The sequence below is a fragment of the Moschus berezovskii genome, chromosome 13 (assembly GCF_049115385.1).
Source record: "Moschus berezovskii isolate FMDL1 chromosome 13, NW_MosBer_1.0, whole genome shotgun sequence".
Taxonomy (NCBI): domain Eukaryota; kingdom Metazoa; phylum Chordata; class Mammalia; order Artiodactyla; family Moschidae; genus Moschus; species Moschus berezovskii.
In genome coordinates this window covers 2,975,422-2,991,729 of record NC_142472.1, presented here as the reverse complement: position 1 = coordinate 2,991,729, position 16,308 = coordinate 2,975,422, and the positions used below count along the sequence as shown (strand labels likewise).

Genomic DNA, 16,308 nt, shown 5'->3' with positions numbered 1-16,308 from the left:
TGTGGGTGGTGAAGCATGCAGTAGAATTCTTTCCATAATGTTTCCAGATTTGTAACTTGGGACGTCCCAGGGGGCACAGTGGTAAAGAATCCACCTGCCAATCCAGGAGATGCAGGAGACTCAAGTTGATCCCAGGACTGGGAAGATCCCCTAGAGGAAGAAATGGCAACCCTCTCCATGGAGTTGAAAAGAGTCAGACACGACTGAAGTGACTTAGCACGCAGGCACACCAGGTCTATATACCAGAAAGAGAAAATACAACTTTTCTGTGGTTGGAAATTCTAAACTATGTACTTTTCCAGGCCCATGGACACAGGACTGACTATACAGACTGACTGTCTACAGTCCATGGGGTCGCAGAGAGTGGGATGTGACTGAGTGACTGAGCTTGCATGCCAGATTTGTAGCAAAATGAGCAAAAGAGAGCTGGATTTAACACAGAAAGTCTGCTGTGAACTTCGGGATATTTTCAAAATCCGGTTGGACACCTGAGTTTCAGTTCAGTTCAGTTCAGTCGCTCAGTCGTGTCCGACTCTTCGCGACCCCATGAACTGCAGGACGCCAGGCCTCTGTGTCCTTCCCTATCTTCTGGAGTTTGCTCCAACTCATGTCCACCGAGTCAGTGATGCCATCCAAACACGTCATCCCCTCTGTCGTCCCCTTCTCCTCTTGCCCTCAATCTTTCCCAGCATCGGGGTCTTTTCCAATAGTTGTTAGTGTGAAATTAGTTTTCCTGAAGCGTGTCTACCTAGGAACGTTGTTTTCAGGTCCCTCTTCATTCCCTAACCAGGTTTGTAAAGCACGCTTCATGCTTCAAATCCTTCACGGACCAACTCTGATCTGTTTAAACCCGTTACACCCCTGAGGCCAGGCTCATGTTGGGCTTCTCTTAGTGGGTCCGTCACTTGCTCCAAGGCTCATGTGCCCAGCTCTTCTCTGCAAAACCTCTAGGCAAGTGCTTTATTTCAGTCCACTCACTGTTTTCCTGCAGCTCTGTATGCACCCCCAGAGGAAGCCCCTCACACTCAAGCTAGAAATACCTTCCTGCCTTCTTCTCAAGGGCCAGTTCTATACATCTTTCCCTACTTAGCTACACATCCCACTTAGCCTCCACTCCAGCTCCCATCTGTAGTGAATTCTTCCACTTCTGAATCCGCAGCCTCCAGACTTGCCCCCATGTTCGGGCTGTAGTACAAACAACCTTTTAGGGGGTGAGGTCCCTAGCCATTCTCTCCCTCCCAGTGTATTCCAGTTCATCTCAACCAGCGGTTACTGAGGTGCTGCCGTATGCCACAGCCCAGGCATTGGTGAGTCAGAGACCCCAGATATATCACGGCCAAGTAAGGAAAAGAGAAATTAACAAATGTGTATGCTATAACTTGCTTACAGTAGTACTGGACTGGAAATGACTCTGAGGGTCTCACCCTGTTGACCGATGGAAGGTTGTCACAGGCCAACCAAGAAGGGAAATGCTAGAGAAGAAGGCAGTTTGGAAGGAAAAATGACTCAGTTTTAGGTATTTTGAATTGGAGGTTTTTGAATGGAAACCCTCAGGAGATGCTGAAAATGATGCTGGGAGGTTGGTTGTTTTTAGAAACAGTCATATTTTGGAAAATGTGTATCTGATAATTGAACGTGGAGAAGAGGGAGAAAGATATTAGTAGGAAAGGAAAGTATCACGGAAACCAAGAGGGAAGGAGAGGTCGGGGTCAACAGGAAGTGTGCCTGGACAGGGTGGTTAGGCAGGAACACCTGGGGAGAAGTTCCAGTGCGGTGGCTCGGATGTGGGGAGGAAGCCAGTGGATGATACGATGTAATGAATGGATATTCTCAGAACTTATTAACTAATCTTTGAATTTGAGCGATTTAGCCTTTAAAATTTTTATAGCGGTGACAATCTTTTAGTCCTGTGTTTAGATTTTCAATCTATATTTTCTTTATATTAAGAATTTATTATGGAACATAGAAACAAAGCTACCTGCTTAACAAAATACCATTAGAATGTTAGGAAACTTTTCATTTCAAGAAAACGTTTTGCGTCAGAAAAAGAAATATTGAGGTATAGTTCATTTACAGTGTTGTGTTAGTTTCAAGTGTGTGATAAAGTGATTCAGTTTCACATAAGTGTATTTACGTGTGTGTGTATATCTATATATAATACATGTATATATACACATGTATTCTTTTCCAGATTCTTCTCCATTATAGGTTATTCCAAGCTACTGAGTATACTTCACTCTGCTCTACTGTAGGACCTTGTTGCTTATCTCTCTGCTAATCCCAAATTCCTAACTTAACCTCTGCCCTTTTCTGCTTTGATGACCATAGTTTGTTTTCTGGGTCTGTGAGTCTGTCTTTCTGTTTGGTAAATAAGTTCATTATATGATATTTGTCTTTTTCTGACTTCCTTCACTCAGTAGGTCCACCATATTCCTGCAAATGGCGTTATTTCATTCTTTTCGTGGCTGAGTGATATTCCATTGTGTATATGTACCACATCTTCTTTCTCCATTATTCTGTTGATGGATGTTCTATTAAGCAACTATCTTTATTTCTGTATTCTTTCATATCCCCAGTGCCTGGGAAAGTGTCTGGAATGTAAAAGACATCAATACATATTTGATGAATAAATGAATTATTTGATGATTTAAAAAAATAATTTATTGAATTCATAGGATTTAGTTGAAAAATTATTTTTCTGCAAGTTTCATCTTCAGTAACTATACACCTGACCTTCCTGACCTGCCTTGTAAGTCTGTTTGCATTGTATCTTGGGGATATACTAGATGTTCAGTAAATGCTAATTGCATTAAACTGACTGGTACCAAGCTTTGTAATAATATTTTGCTTGCTAATTAGCTTATGTTTGCATTCAAAAAGTATTACACAAGCACTTAATAAAATTTCAGTTGTTTTAAGAAAATCTGGGTAAAAGCAATGAAGAGTTTGAATGACTACAATTATATCACTGAGCTCTGAGAGCAATAAAGCAAAGCAGAGAAAGCCCATTGATTAATTGCCACATAGCTAAGACCCTGTGGAATCACAAAATTTCCTGCAAAAGCACCTTTATACTTTAAAGCAGAATTTTCCATAATTGGAGTCAATTTTGTGGTTTTATGAAAGTCTTTCATTTCACTGAGATGTACTGATGAGTCTTAGCCCAAGGACTCCCTGAGGACTATTCGCATGTTGAAGCATAGAGTCTCTGTAATTTGTGGCAGTATGTCAAACCATATGCCATTCCAGTCATCAGATGTCGCTGCGTATACTTCAGTGCTGAGGCACTGCGTTTTCAAGGAAAGCAGCACATTTCTGCGTCTTGTAATTCAGAAGTTGTAACAAAGAGCTAATTGGCTTAAAATCAGCAGGCAGGGGTCTATTTTGGATCGTAGGATGAGCAATCCTGAATAGCTCTCTGATGACCGAGTTGATCCCCAAGGAGACCTCGATGGCTTGGGGGGCGTGGGCTTGGTCGTCATTTCTTCTTTGCCCAGACAGACGTGCTAGAGTCCCTCCTGTCACCACTTGTTCCTCCCTGACTCGTTCACCTCGTTTTGTTGGTGGAAGCGTACCACCTCTCACAGGAAGGGTGATCATCACTGCTGGTGATGATGTTGACTCCAGCCGCCCGCCCCCAGGACCCACACATCCGACTGCAGGAGCCCCAACCAGGCTTCTGAATCTCATTTGGAGCAGTGGCTCAGAGGTCTTTTAGAAATGTTTAAGCAACATTATTTAAATTATAGCCGAAGCTCTTCCCTAAACACATTTGAATTTTTCGTTACTCATAGGAGCGTGATGTATTTTCCAGGCTCTGTTACAGAAATATTTTAAAGTCAATGGGAAGAGACTGTGCATGAAATATTAACAAGGTCTCGTTCGTGAGCATGAATTTGAATTAAATAAGCTGTGAGTTGTGTGGGATTTTTTTTTAATTGTTGTTATTTGTTTTAGCAAATTATAAACTGTATATGGGGTTACCTGTTTTAGGGATTGCTCTTAAACTTCTGGTGATTTAAATGATGGATAAGCATTAAATCCGGAAGAGCATCTAATTTGGCTTTTAAAATTAAGAATCTTGAAGGAAGGAGGAATTATGATTTGTCAAAAGATGTTGGCTCTTAGGAAAGCTGAATTTCTTGAGGGTGATTCCTAAACTTTAAAAGAAATAGTATTTTGAAGTCCCTACACTTTAATGTGAGAAAAGAGAATTGATCAAGAGATAGTAAAGCAACCTGAAATAATAAAACTTAAATTCATGAAAACAGAGGTCAGCAGTAATAGCTGTCAAATAATTGACACGTCCTATAACACCAGAAGATCAGTCCTGGGTGTTCATTGGAAGGACTCATGTTGAAGCTAAAATTCCAATACTTTGGCCACCTGATACGAAGAGCTGACTCATTTGAAAAGACCCTCATGCTGGGAAAGATTGAGGGCCAGAGGAGAAGGGGACGACAGAGGATGAGACGGTTGGATGACTCAATGGACGTGAGTTTGGGTGGACTCTGGGAGCTGGTGATGGACAGGGAGGCCTGGCGTGCTGCGGTCCATGGGATCGCAGAGTTGGACACGACTGAGCGACTGAACTGAACTGATATGACACATATTGGATCTCCTTTGGTATCTGCTCAGAAAGTCTTTGTCTGAACATTGTTCTGATCTTGCCGTTTTCTGGCATGAAGTGGTCTTCGGGGATCTCGGGCAAGTGTCCCGTTGATGATTCGCGCAGATCAAGCTGCTGATGTCACTTTTACCTAGGCGACGTGTCTGTGTTTCAGCCTCCCTCTCTTTCCAAACACACAAGAAGCGTGGTGGGTGGGAGAGTGTCCCCGTCCCACAGGACGAGCCCTGCTGCTCACCCCTGGGGCCTACAGATGGGATCTGATTTGGAAAAGGATCTTTGCATGTGTAGTTAAGTCAGCGGTCTTGAGAGGAGAAGATCCTCCTGGATTATCTGTTGAGTTCCAAGCCCAGTGGCAAGTGTGCTTACAAGCATGGGGAGAGGGAGAGTTGAGAGAGCCAGGGATTGAAGGGATGTAGCCTGGAGCCTCCAGAAGGTGGAAGAAGCCAGGATGGCAAGCAGGGATGCCTGACTCCACAGTGGCTATTGGTTCCAGCAGCTCTGGGAATTAATGCGCGTGTTCCTTGGTTCAGCATTTACAGATTAGAAAAGCGGTGGAGGAGTTGTAACTTGTAATACTAGTTTTGTGGGTTTTTTAAACTACATCTGATTCATCTGAAATGACATCTGCGTTTCCCCATGTCTGTCTTTGCTCACGCGGTTTCCTCACCTGGAACACCCCTTTCCTCTTTCCAGGTCTTTCCTGTCTTCCTGAGGCCCTGGTTCTTGTCCTCATCCACGCTTCTCTGCTCTCTCTTCTCGCATCAGCAAGCACGCCTGATGCTTACATAGCCGTTTTCAAGTTGCAAAGTGCCTTTGAAACTTTTCCACCCCAACCGTCTGTGTTGATTTTCCGGGGAGGGGGTGTTCTGTGATTTAGCAAATACTGTCCCGCTGTGTGTGAGCCTCCTGGGGTTGCCATGACAAACTCCCCCGCAAGGCGTGGCTTCAGACCGTAGACACGTATCCTTCACAGTTCTGTCCGCCAGCGTCTGCGATCAGGTGTCTGCAGGTCGGATCCCTCTCCAGGCTCTGAGAAATATCTGTTCCAGGTCTCTCCCAGCTCCTGGGGTTGCCAGCAGCTGGCATTCCTTGGCTTGTGGACACAGTGCCCAGGTCTCTGCCTCCATCTTCATGAGGTTTTCTCTCTGCCTGGGTTTCTGTGTGTCCCTTTCTCTTCTTTAAGGACACCAGCCATTGTACACCCTCCCACCCCCCCGCCAATGCAGCAGGACCTCATCATCTTAACTGATTACATCCACAAAGATCTTATTTTAAAAAAAGGGCATATTCTGACTTTCTAGTTCTGGGTGGGCACGAAGTTTGGGGGGTTACACCATTGAGCCACCACAGGCCAGAAGGTCACGTCACCATGTCTCGCTTTTCTCATTGCTGCCCCGCCCCCACCACGTATTTTTATCTCCACTGTGGCGAGTGCTGAAGCCTCTGTTACCTCGCCTCATGGAATCTGCATTGTGTGATAGATGCCCCCGGGCGCTTGGGGCTCCATTGCAGTGACTTTGTGGAGTACGCTGACCCTCAGCTGACACATCCATGGAGTTTGTGATGAAGAGGAACAGAGCTGTGAACCTCAAAAAAAACTTGTTTTGAAGTTTAAGTGGTACCGCTTCTCGGCCTTTTGGCTAAGATCAAGGGAGGGTTAAGTGGTAAGCACGCAATCAAGGCAAGGATGACTGTTTTGCAGCCTTGTGTCAAAGACACCAGTCCCATTTCCACAACAAGAGCTGAAGGTCTTTCTGTGCAGAATTACCACCACCATATTTAGCAGACTTCTGAACTCATCAATCACAGATATTGAGGCCCTGAGCATATTTCAGGAGCCATCTAATCAACTGGCTACACTGAGAACATTAGAGTCCCAACTGACTTTTCTAAATTATTGGTAAATGTCCTTGATTCGTTAGAAAAGATACTTGTTATTTCTTGTATGTTATCCATATGCTCATGTTGTATAAATCGACGTTTCTAGATGTGTTAGAATATTTGTTTTTATTTATCATGGTATTAATGCAGCTTTAGCAGATGGTAAGGAATATGTAACCTCAACAGTCATAGCGTCATCTTTTCTGTGTCATTTGAAAGCCTTCAGTGGAAGGTTAGTGCAGAAAATTGAGGTTTTCCTCTATCTGTGGAAACTATAATATTAAAAGAAAAAGTGTTTAGAAACCTGTTTCACCTATGTTACTGTGACGCTCTGTCTACCACTGACTACCTGGCGACTTTGATCGGTAATGTTACCTTGGTTAAAGACTATTTTTGTAAAAACTACATTCTTTGCCATTTAGCCTCGTGACTAATATTTTAATCAGGCACACACCCGTAAGATCTTTGAAGTTTTATTGCAGATTTTTAAAGATCCTCTCACTGTTATTTCCCTTAAGAAAATGGAAGCACTCTCTGCAATTTCCGTGCATATTCTGAGATGTCATTTTACAGCAGGGGGAAAAGCCACAGCGCATCATATGATGTGCTCGTAGGTGCATCTTTGTGTGGGTGGGTCGTGACTGCATTCACTGAGGGTCCTTTTCCATCCCCCTAAGTCACATCCTAGCAAGATGGATAAAGTCGTAATCCCAGACAGTAGACCCTGATCCTTATCATCATGTCACTCATTTCCACAAGCCTTTCCGGGAACCCAATTACTAAAAGATTGCTGATCGGAGTGATGTGGGGGAGAGACTGATTTGTGGCCAGTCTGTAAAATACATGATTTTTTTCCCCCTGCTCCTTGAAAAGGATCTAGCCCTATTGTGGAATAAATTAAGTGTGAAACATGTCAGGTGAGATTTATGGTGTTGCCCAGACTTCTGAGAAGCAGAGATCTTTATCTCATGGAGGCTGCCATACATTACGTTCTGGGTGACACACGGATGACAGCCAACCTCTTTGCCCTCAGACATATTTACATAACGTGTGCAGGGGGAGGGGGGGATGCCTTGGTCCCTTCAATTTCCCCAGGCCACCTGTGTCAGGAGCGTCTTCTGTAGCTTGTTGGTTGGCCTTCACCCCCAGAGATTTGTGGGAGACCCCGTGTGCCCAAGATGACTCTGAAAGTGAACCTTTAAATCAGCAGAAAAAGGAGATGAACTAATCAATAAGGAAGCTTCCTTTTATTTCTCTCCTTCTTTTCTCCAGGCAGAATCCCCAGACATAACAATGAAATCTGTCTGGTCTAAGCCAAAGTGTTACTAGTAAAGGTTATTTGACAAGGGTATTTTGACCCATACAGAAAGAGCTTAATTTACATCTGTGTTTGTTCACCTCCTGGGCAGACGTTTAGAAAAATAAGAATGAACTCCGCCAGGCTCCTGGTGCTCCATTTCTTGTGTCAGCTTCACCTTTGGTGTAAATTTTTGTAGATTTGATAAATGTTTCCTCATCCAGGGTTTTATTAGGAAGAAAAAAAAATGCAGGCTCTTATTTAGGGAATCTCACTGTTTTCTTTTTTTCTTTTTCAAAGATTTAACTGGTTCTTTCATCTTCATGGGATGACAGACATTTATAAATAGGAAACTTTAGAATTTCCTTAAATATTGATATCTTATTGTGAGTTGATTGGTATTTTTTTTCTTCTCAAAAGGAACCAGTGAAGTGTGTTCACAAATTTCAGATATGGTAATTTCAATTCAATGCCCATATCCAGATTCTAGATATTTAGATAAAAACACTTAACAGTAACACTATATGCTTCTAGTAACTTATTTTGTTGATTAGTATCTATCAACTTAAAGTGAATAAGAATGAGAGTAAGCAAAACTACTGGATGGAATCAGTTAATGGAAAAATAAAAAACAGAAACCTCTGCTTACGAATATTGATGCTATAGAGATCAGGTTGCCACTGCACATGAAGCCCGGGCTTCTCCAGCAAACCTCCAGTAGAGAGCTGAAGCCAGGCACAAACAATTATCAGACCCATTTATGGTTGCTGAAAACAATCTTATTTGTTTGGCTAAAATCCAACTTTACAGACATTCTGATGTGATCTGGTGAATTTGAGAATGTATGTCAAAAGTCTCCTATTTTTATCAGCTGTTAAGCCCATCTCTTTCCCAGGGATTGTATTTTGCCTCATGTAAATATCATGGTAGAGATGGGGATTGACTGACAAGCTAACTTACTTCCATTCTGTAAATGTTGATGATTCCCAAGAGAGTATTTTCTGTCTCCTTCGAGGAGTTTACATGCTCTCATGACTCCGTCTCTCACAGGGATGGCTCCTGTCTCTCTCCTGCCTGTGTCTCTCTGGGCTTCACAGCTCCGTGTCTGCCTTTAATATCTCTGCTTGCGTCACGTCTTCACATTCACAAATCCAGAAGCTCAACTAAACTAAATTCCCAGACACTCCCTCAACTGACTCTAAAAATGTAAATAAATAAATGAAACTGATTTTCCATATTAGTCCCACTTGTCAATTCATGGTAAAACCAGAAACCCAGTTAATGATCGAATACAAGTGCTTCTCTCCCCTGTTTACCCTGGAATCCAAATACCCGCTTTCTATTCCAGCCCCCCGAGGTCACGTCCTTCTCCCTCTTGGGTCCCTTCAACAGTCTCCTAATTCTCACCGGTAGAAGAAATGTGAATTCTCAGTAAAGGGATGAATGCGTCTCTTTACTTAAAGGCATGCAGACCGCCTCTGCTTCATGTACCTTCTTGTTTCTCTGGTAACACTGTCCCGATTAAATGTGATGACCCTGATTCCACTTGCTAATAATAGTCCTGAAACAGACGTGGTGATGCCTGCTTGCTGGCCACAATTTTCACCTCCCAGCTTGCCTCCATGGTGGCTCAGAAGCTGAAGAATCTGCCGGCAATGTGGGAGACTCAGGTTCAGTCCCTGGGTTGGGAAGATCCCCTGGAGGAGGAAATGGCAACCCACTCCAGTATTCTTGCCTGGAAAATTCCATGGACAGAGTAACCTGGTAGGCTACAGCCTGTGGGGTCGCAGATACTTAGACACAGCTGAGCGACCTTCACTTCAGATACTTCATAATTATATTGTATTCTCATCTTAAACTTAGCAGCAGTCTTAAACTTTAGCAGCAAATATCTGCTTTAGTTGCTGTTCCATATCTAAAATGCTCAGGAAGCGTTGATCCTCTGTAGACCTTGTCCCCAGACAACTCATATCCTGCCTCCTGCAACACACCAGAGGCAGAGTTCACAGAGTATCAGGTCAGTAGTCCCTGGAGCCATGATTTTCAAACTTGACCGTGAACTAGGATCAGCCAGGGGGCAAGTTCAAAATGCAGATTCCTGGGCCCCGCCCCTCTGAATGATGATCAGAAAGGTCTGGGTGGAGGACTTCCTTGGTGATCCAGTGGTTAAGAATCTGCCTCCTAATGCAGGGGACACAGGTTTGATCCCTGGTTAGGGAAGACTCCCCCTCTCCATGCCACAGAATAACTAAGCCTGTGGGGCCACAATTACTGAGTCTGTGAGCTTGAGCCTGCAAGTTGCAACTACTGAGCGCGCTGAACCACTTAAGCCTTCGTGCCTAGAACCCGTGCTCTGCAACACGAGAGGCCGCTGCGGCTAGAAGCACCACAGTGAGTCCTCCCTGCTCCGTGCAACTGGAGAAAGCCCACGCACAGCAGTGGAGACCTAGAGCAGCAACAAAAGTAATAAATAAACCCGTAAACCTTAGAAAGAAAATAAAGGGTCTGGGTGGGGTCCAAGGCGTGTGCCTGTTTATTCGACACCAGAGAGTGTAGTCCGTGAGTCCCAGACACCCTGTGGGTCCTCGGTGGATCAGCCACCGAGTGGGGGCTCCCCTGGCACATCTCCTGGACCTCACACAGCCTTCCTTCTGCGTGCCGACACCTGGAGCTGGACTGGGACTGCAGACTTGGAGAGTCAGGACCTCGCACTGGAAGACACGTGGTGTTGCTGGTAAAAGAACCTGCCTGCCAAGGCAGGAGATTTAGAGACACAGGTTAGATCAGGAAGATCCCCTGGAGGAGGACACGGCAGACCACTCCAGTACTCTTGCCTGGAGAATCCCCACGGACAGGGGAACCTGGCGGGCTGCAGTCCATGGGGTTGCACAACGTCAGATACGACTGAAGTGACTCACTACGGACACGCTGGAAGAGCCCACACCTTCTTCACCCGGGCGGGTGAGCCCGCTGCTCTTGCTTTAACTCAGGGAATTAAGACCAGAGATGCTGGCTGGAGCTGTCTCCTCGGAGCTCACTCACCTTTGCACTGCAGTTTTCCTTGGCGATTAGCCAAGCCTGAGCTTGACAGCCTCCAGTTGGGAAGACCATGTGTGTGGTCTGGCCTTTTGTACTTTTCTCTGTGGACCCAGGAGTCCAGGAACCTTGATGGATAGTGATTCACACCCAGGGTGAAAGTTGTATACCCCTGTTTTTATATATGGCGAACATAATTCATCTTTCAAGCACATGAACTGCGTTTACCTGCTATGGTGCTACAGCGAGTACGTCCAAGAAAGGAGCATGCGTGACTGCAGCTCCCAGCTCGTGCTGTCCTCCCAGCCTGGCGTCCACAGCAGTGCGTTCAGATGAGTGTGCTAACTGCTGAAACGTGGGGCAAAGACTCCGTTACCTTTGAGCCATCTTACTCAACAGAATCATTCGAAAGGAAACCTTTGACTACATGACAATTTCCTTAAAGATTCGTAGGGGGCTCTGTGCATATAAAGTTCTCTATTACATGCATGAGGGATGCTGTCACTTACAGCATGAATCCTAAGGAAAAAGAAGAAAAATAAACTAGTTTGAGTTTGAATTATGTAAAGATGGAGGGCGGAAAAGAGCATTTAACCTGGCCTCTGTCTTTTGTGACTTTCAGGCTTTCTCTCCTTTCATCCCCTAAGTAATCAACCAGCAAGAAGGGGAAGGGTGGGGCTGAGATTAGAGCCCAGGGCTGAGTGACCTGGAAAGACCCTCGCCTGAAGCCTGCTTCCTGCCACCCAGCAGCACCTGCTCTTCCCCTACCGAGTGGCCCAGCTAAGCCAGAACAGCCTTGTCTATACCCCCAAAAAGAAACACTCGGAGAGCAAAAGCAGTGTTCCCATTGCCACAAAATAATGAGGTCCACCTGCTTCAAGATTCATCGATTCTATACGAAGCAAAAACTTTTGCCCAATCCATGCTTCCTACAGGCATCAAACCGCCCTCCTTGAGTGTCTGCACATGTATGGATTTTGTTCAGTATCTTTTCCGTGTAACTTTGCCAGTTGGAATCTCCGACTGGCAAGTTTTGAGCTTTTGTTTTGGTGGGAGACCTCTAGCTTTTTCTCTAACTATCCAAATACAATCAGGATGCCATTCATGAGACGTCCTAGAGCGTAGGATCTTGTGTTAATGACATCAACATACTCTCTTAGCTTCCCCTGTAGCTCAGTTGGTAAAGAATCTGCCAGCAATGCAGGAGACTCGGATTCAATTCCTGGGTCAGGAAGATCCCATGAAGAAGGAAATGGCAACCCACTCCAGTATTCTTGCCTGGGAAATCTCATGTACAGAAGAGCCTGGTGGGCTACAATCCATGGGGTCACAAGAGTCGGACATGATGGAGTGACTAAACCACCAACGTAATCTTAAAACAGGCAGCATGATTTTGTGCTGGATATGGTCACTATAACAAAACTTTTTATTCATTTCATTGACTATTTAATGAATCTGCCTGAAGGATGAGACACTTTGCTGGTTGCTGCAGAGGCAGAGCTGAACAATCCGTGGCCACTGCCTCCAGAAACAAGAGAAGGCCCCTCAGAAAACAAGGTGTAAGAGGAGCAAAGACAGACAGCAAATGTGTTTAGAGACAATCAGTCAATCACGTGTGTGTGTGTGTGTGTGTTCAATCCAGAATCGCCAGATTCCCCTGAAAAGCAGGGGCTCGAATTATCGATTGGGGCTGTAGAGAGGAGGACCCAGCACTGCAGGGTCATCTCTGGGATGTTAAATAACCAACCAAACGCACACCAAATACCCTGCAAAATAACCTGCCACCTACCCCGAGATGTAGATGCCTTAGCTGGGTATCCGGAGTCTCACGGGGCGCCACTGTCTCTAATACAGGAAGGCGTGCAGGAGCCAAGCTCCAGGTTGAGGTTTCCCAACCCCAATCCGATATCATTTGGGGCCAGATACTTCTTCGCTGTGGAGCTTCCAGGGCACTGTAGGATGTTCGCAACATCCCAACCCTTCCAGCCTCTCAGTTGTGAGAAACACAGATGTCTCCAGACACTGGTTGGGATCACTGTCACCCCTGGGTGAGAACCATTGCTCTAGATGATATATAATTTGCTCATATTCAACAACGTGTAATATATAGCTCCCATTCTAATACTGGTAAGCCATTCTCTGGCCTAGGACCACACTGGGCAGTGACTGAGAAGTGTATGCAAGTTGTTTATCTGTCTGGCTTTACCTCTTAGCTCAGCTGCCGCTAGTGGGAAGGGATCCACCTGCCAGTGCAGGAGACACAAGAGACTCAGGTTTGGTCGCTGGGCAGGGAAGATCCCCTGGAGGAGGGCGTGGCAACCCACTCCAGTATTCCTGCCTGGAGAATCCCGTGGGCAGAGGAACCTGGCAGACTACGGTCCATTTGGTCACAAAGAGTTGGACACGACTGCCTGCCTGAGCGTGACTTAACTTTCACTTCAGTTCAGTCGCTCAGTCGTGTCTGACTCTTTGCAACCCCATGGACAGCAGCACGCCAGGCCTCCCTGTCCATCACCAACTCCCGGAGCTTGCTCAAATTCATGTCCATCGAGTCGGTGATGCCATCCAACCGTCTCATCCTCCGTCGTCCCCGTCTCATCCCGCCCCCAATCCTTCCCAGCATCATGAAGACTTACTTTACTCGGTATGATGATTTTTAGACCCTCCATGGTGCTGTAAATGGCATTGTTTCCTTCTGTTTGTGACTGGGTAGATTCCATTGTGTGCACATACCACGCCTTCTTTACCCATCCCTCTATCAATATGCATTCAGGTTGCTTCTGTGTCCTGGCTGTTGGATGGCAACTAGTGCTGCCGTGAACGCTGGGGTGCATGTCTCTTTCCGAACTAGAGTTTTCTCTGGATGTGCGCTCAGGAGTGGGATTGCGGGATCACACAGTAGCTCTACTTTTAGTTTTTAATGCATTTAATCCATTCCATTTCTCGTCCTGAGGTGACACTTGCTTCCTTCCCAAGGTGTCGTGAAGCCTTTCTCACTTGGGTTGGAGAGTTTTCTGAGCAGGTGAGAGCTTTTGAGACCAAAGGGACCGCAGTGGGTGTGAATCAGCACCATTTTCTCCAACAGTGGAGGATACTCTGCCCATCCAAGCAGGAGAGGCGTCCCTGATTCAGTGTGCAGAGGAGAGCCTGGGAAGGCGAGCTCTGGACGTGCTTGGAGCGAGAACTTTACGACCTGAAGACACTGCTCTTATGAATAATTTAAAGCTGTCACTGAGTCAAGTTGTTCTTTAAAGAAAATTACCTTCATGGTCATGTTTAACCGTTAGTAATGACGCTACTTTCTTTTATTATAGGTAATGTACGAAGCTGTTGGAGCAATTGAAAAAAATAAAGACTCCCTTTCACAGAATCTTCTATTTGTAATGAAAGGTAAGTTTCCCTCCTCTATGGTTAAAATGCCACCCATTCTTTATGTCCCTGTCTCTGAACATGGTCCTGTAAAATATGCCACCAGCTAAGGATAATTGAAATATCTTTTGCATTCTAATGCCCAGAATAATAAGGAATGGATCTTGCCATGCCACACTTTGGTTACAATTTAATTTGGAGTGTAGTAGAAACCATAATTTAACTAAGCTTTTAGCAGATAGAAATATAAAACACCTTTCCCACTCTGGCGGTGTGAATATAAAAAAGCTCTTCTGTGCGGAGTGATGAAGATGAATATGGTTTCCAGAGTTATTTAGGCCACAGCAGGGTGAATTCCATTACTTAAGATGACTCGGGAGTACACCTAAGGGTGGTATTTTATTCTTATGCACTTTCATATATAAAGAGCTGATGTTTATAAAGTAAAATGAGGGTACAAATTTATATATATACACACACACACATTTGTATATACCAGTATAGATTTATAGGCAACAGCTACTTAGTGAACCTTAGTACTTTATATACATATATTTATATATATATATCTATAACCCTATAGTATATGTAAAGTGATGTACCGTATTTATAAAGAGTATAATTATATACATATATGCCCATATACAGATCTATAGATTACGTATAAATTCTACCCCCTCTAGTAATTATTTTATTAATAGCACTTCTGTGGTGATTCACATTTTCCTAATAACCTCTTCAACAAATTAAAATGTATCATCTTTTGTGCTTTAAGTTGCTCTAAATGAGATGAAGCCATTTATCATTCCTGGGAAAAGAAGCATATGATAGCCTTTCATAAAATAGTTGGATGCCTTTGAGCTGGAAACAAGACATCCATATCACTTCTGGCTTGAGGAACATCTTTACCTTAAATCAAATAGCAGAGCTGCAATATATTGCTTTTCATGGAGAATGACTCCACTTGCCTCTCAGGATGTATGGTTTTTGAGTTCTCTTAAAGACTGAGGCTAATGATAAAAGCATGGACTTGGAATAATACCACGTAAAAAGAAAAAAGTGAGATAATTGAGCTTATGGTCACTGGAAACACCTTCCTTCTGGTTTTCAAACATTTGGACTTTCATTTATAACATACTTCAGTTTAATCCATATATTTTATGAAGATCTAATGTACAGCATGTTTTCAAAGTTGGCACAAGAATATATATTTAGAATGAAAACAAGATAGCTTGTGTTATTGCAATTCTGCTTATCTTAATAGAGTCCTTATATTTTAAAGTTACTCTTTTGTGTATGCTGCCTGACAAGTGCCAAGAGAAAACAGGTGATTCTTATTTTAAATATTTTAGACTATAGATACATCTGAACAGGAGCATAAAATTTACAATGTGCTGTTATATGTTCATACAAGAGGTGGCAAGCACTTTCTGCAAAGGGTTCAGTTCAGTTCAGTTCAGTCACTCAGTTGTGTCTGACTCTTTGCAACCCCATAAATCACAGCACGCCAGGCCTCCCTGTCTATCACCAACTCCTAGAGTTCACTCAAACTCATGTCCATCGAGTCAGTGATGCCATCCAGCCATCTCATTCTCTGTTGTCCCTGTCTCCTCCCACCCCCAATCCCTCCCAGCATTGGTTAGAGAATAAATATTTTATGCTTTGTGAGCCATAAGTTCACTGTTACAGAGACTCAACTCTGCTATGATAAGGAGGAAGTGGCTATAGATAATAGGTATGGATGTGGCTGTGTTCCAGTAAAACTTTATTTACAAAAACAGGCAAGGGGCTGGATTTGGTGCCCAGGCCACAGTGGCTCACCCATTCTGTCATACAAGCAAAGAGGATCGAGATAGTATTTTATGAATTTCTGGAATGTTGTGACACTGCAAACACTTATTAAAAGAAAGTGTAGTTTACAGATAACAGTAATGTCTCCAGACACCTTGCTAAGTACTTTGCTTACAGCACCTGATTTGTATGGTATTGTCCAAAACTCTGCCTGAGGAAGGAGGTGGGGTCTGTAGCAGGATCCTCCCCAGCCTGGCTGGGTCTCTGAGACCCCTGCCCAGTGCAGACTGGGAGCTGAGCGACA

At 44.3% G+C, this 16,308-nt stretch overlaps 1 protein-coding gene across 1 annotated transcript in view; it reads left to right on the top strand.

Moving 5' to 3' along the window:
- MYO16 (myosin XVI) overlaps positions 1-16,308 on the top strand; it is a 478,842-nt gene that overhangs the window by 321,286 nt on the left and 141,248 nt on the right. Inside the window, exon 24 of the mRNA XM_055426698.2 lies at positions 14,159-14,234. Coding sequence (XP_055282673.2) covers positions 14,159-14,234 — 76 coding nt within the window. The remainder of the gene's footprint in view (positions 1-14,158; positions 14,235-16,308) is intronic.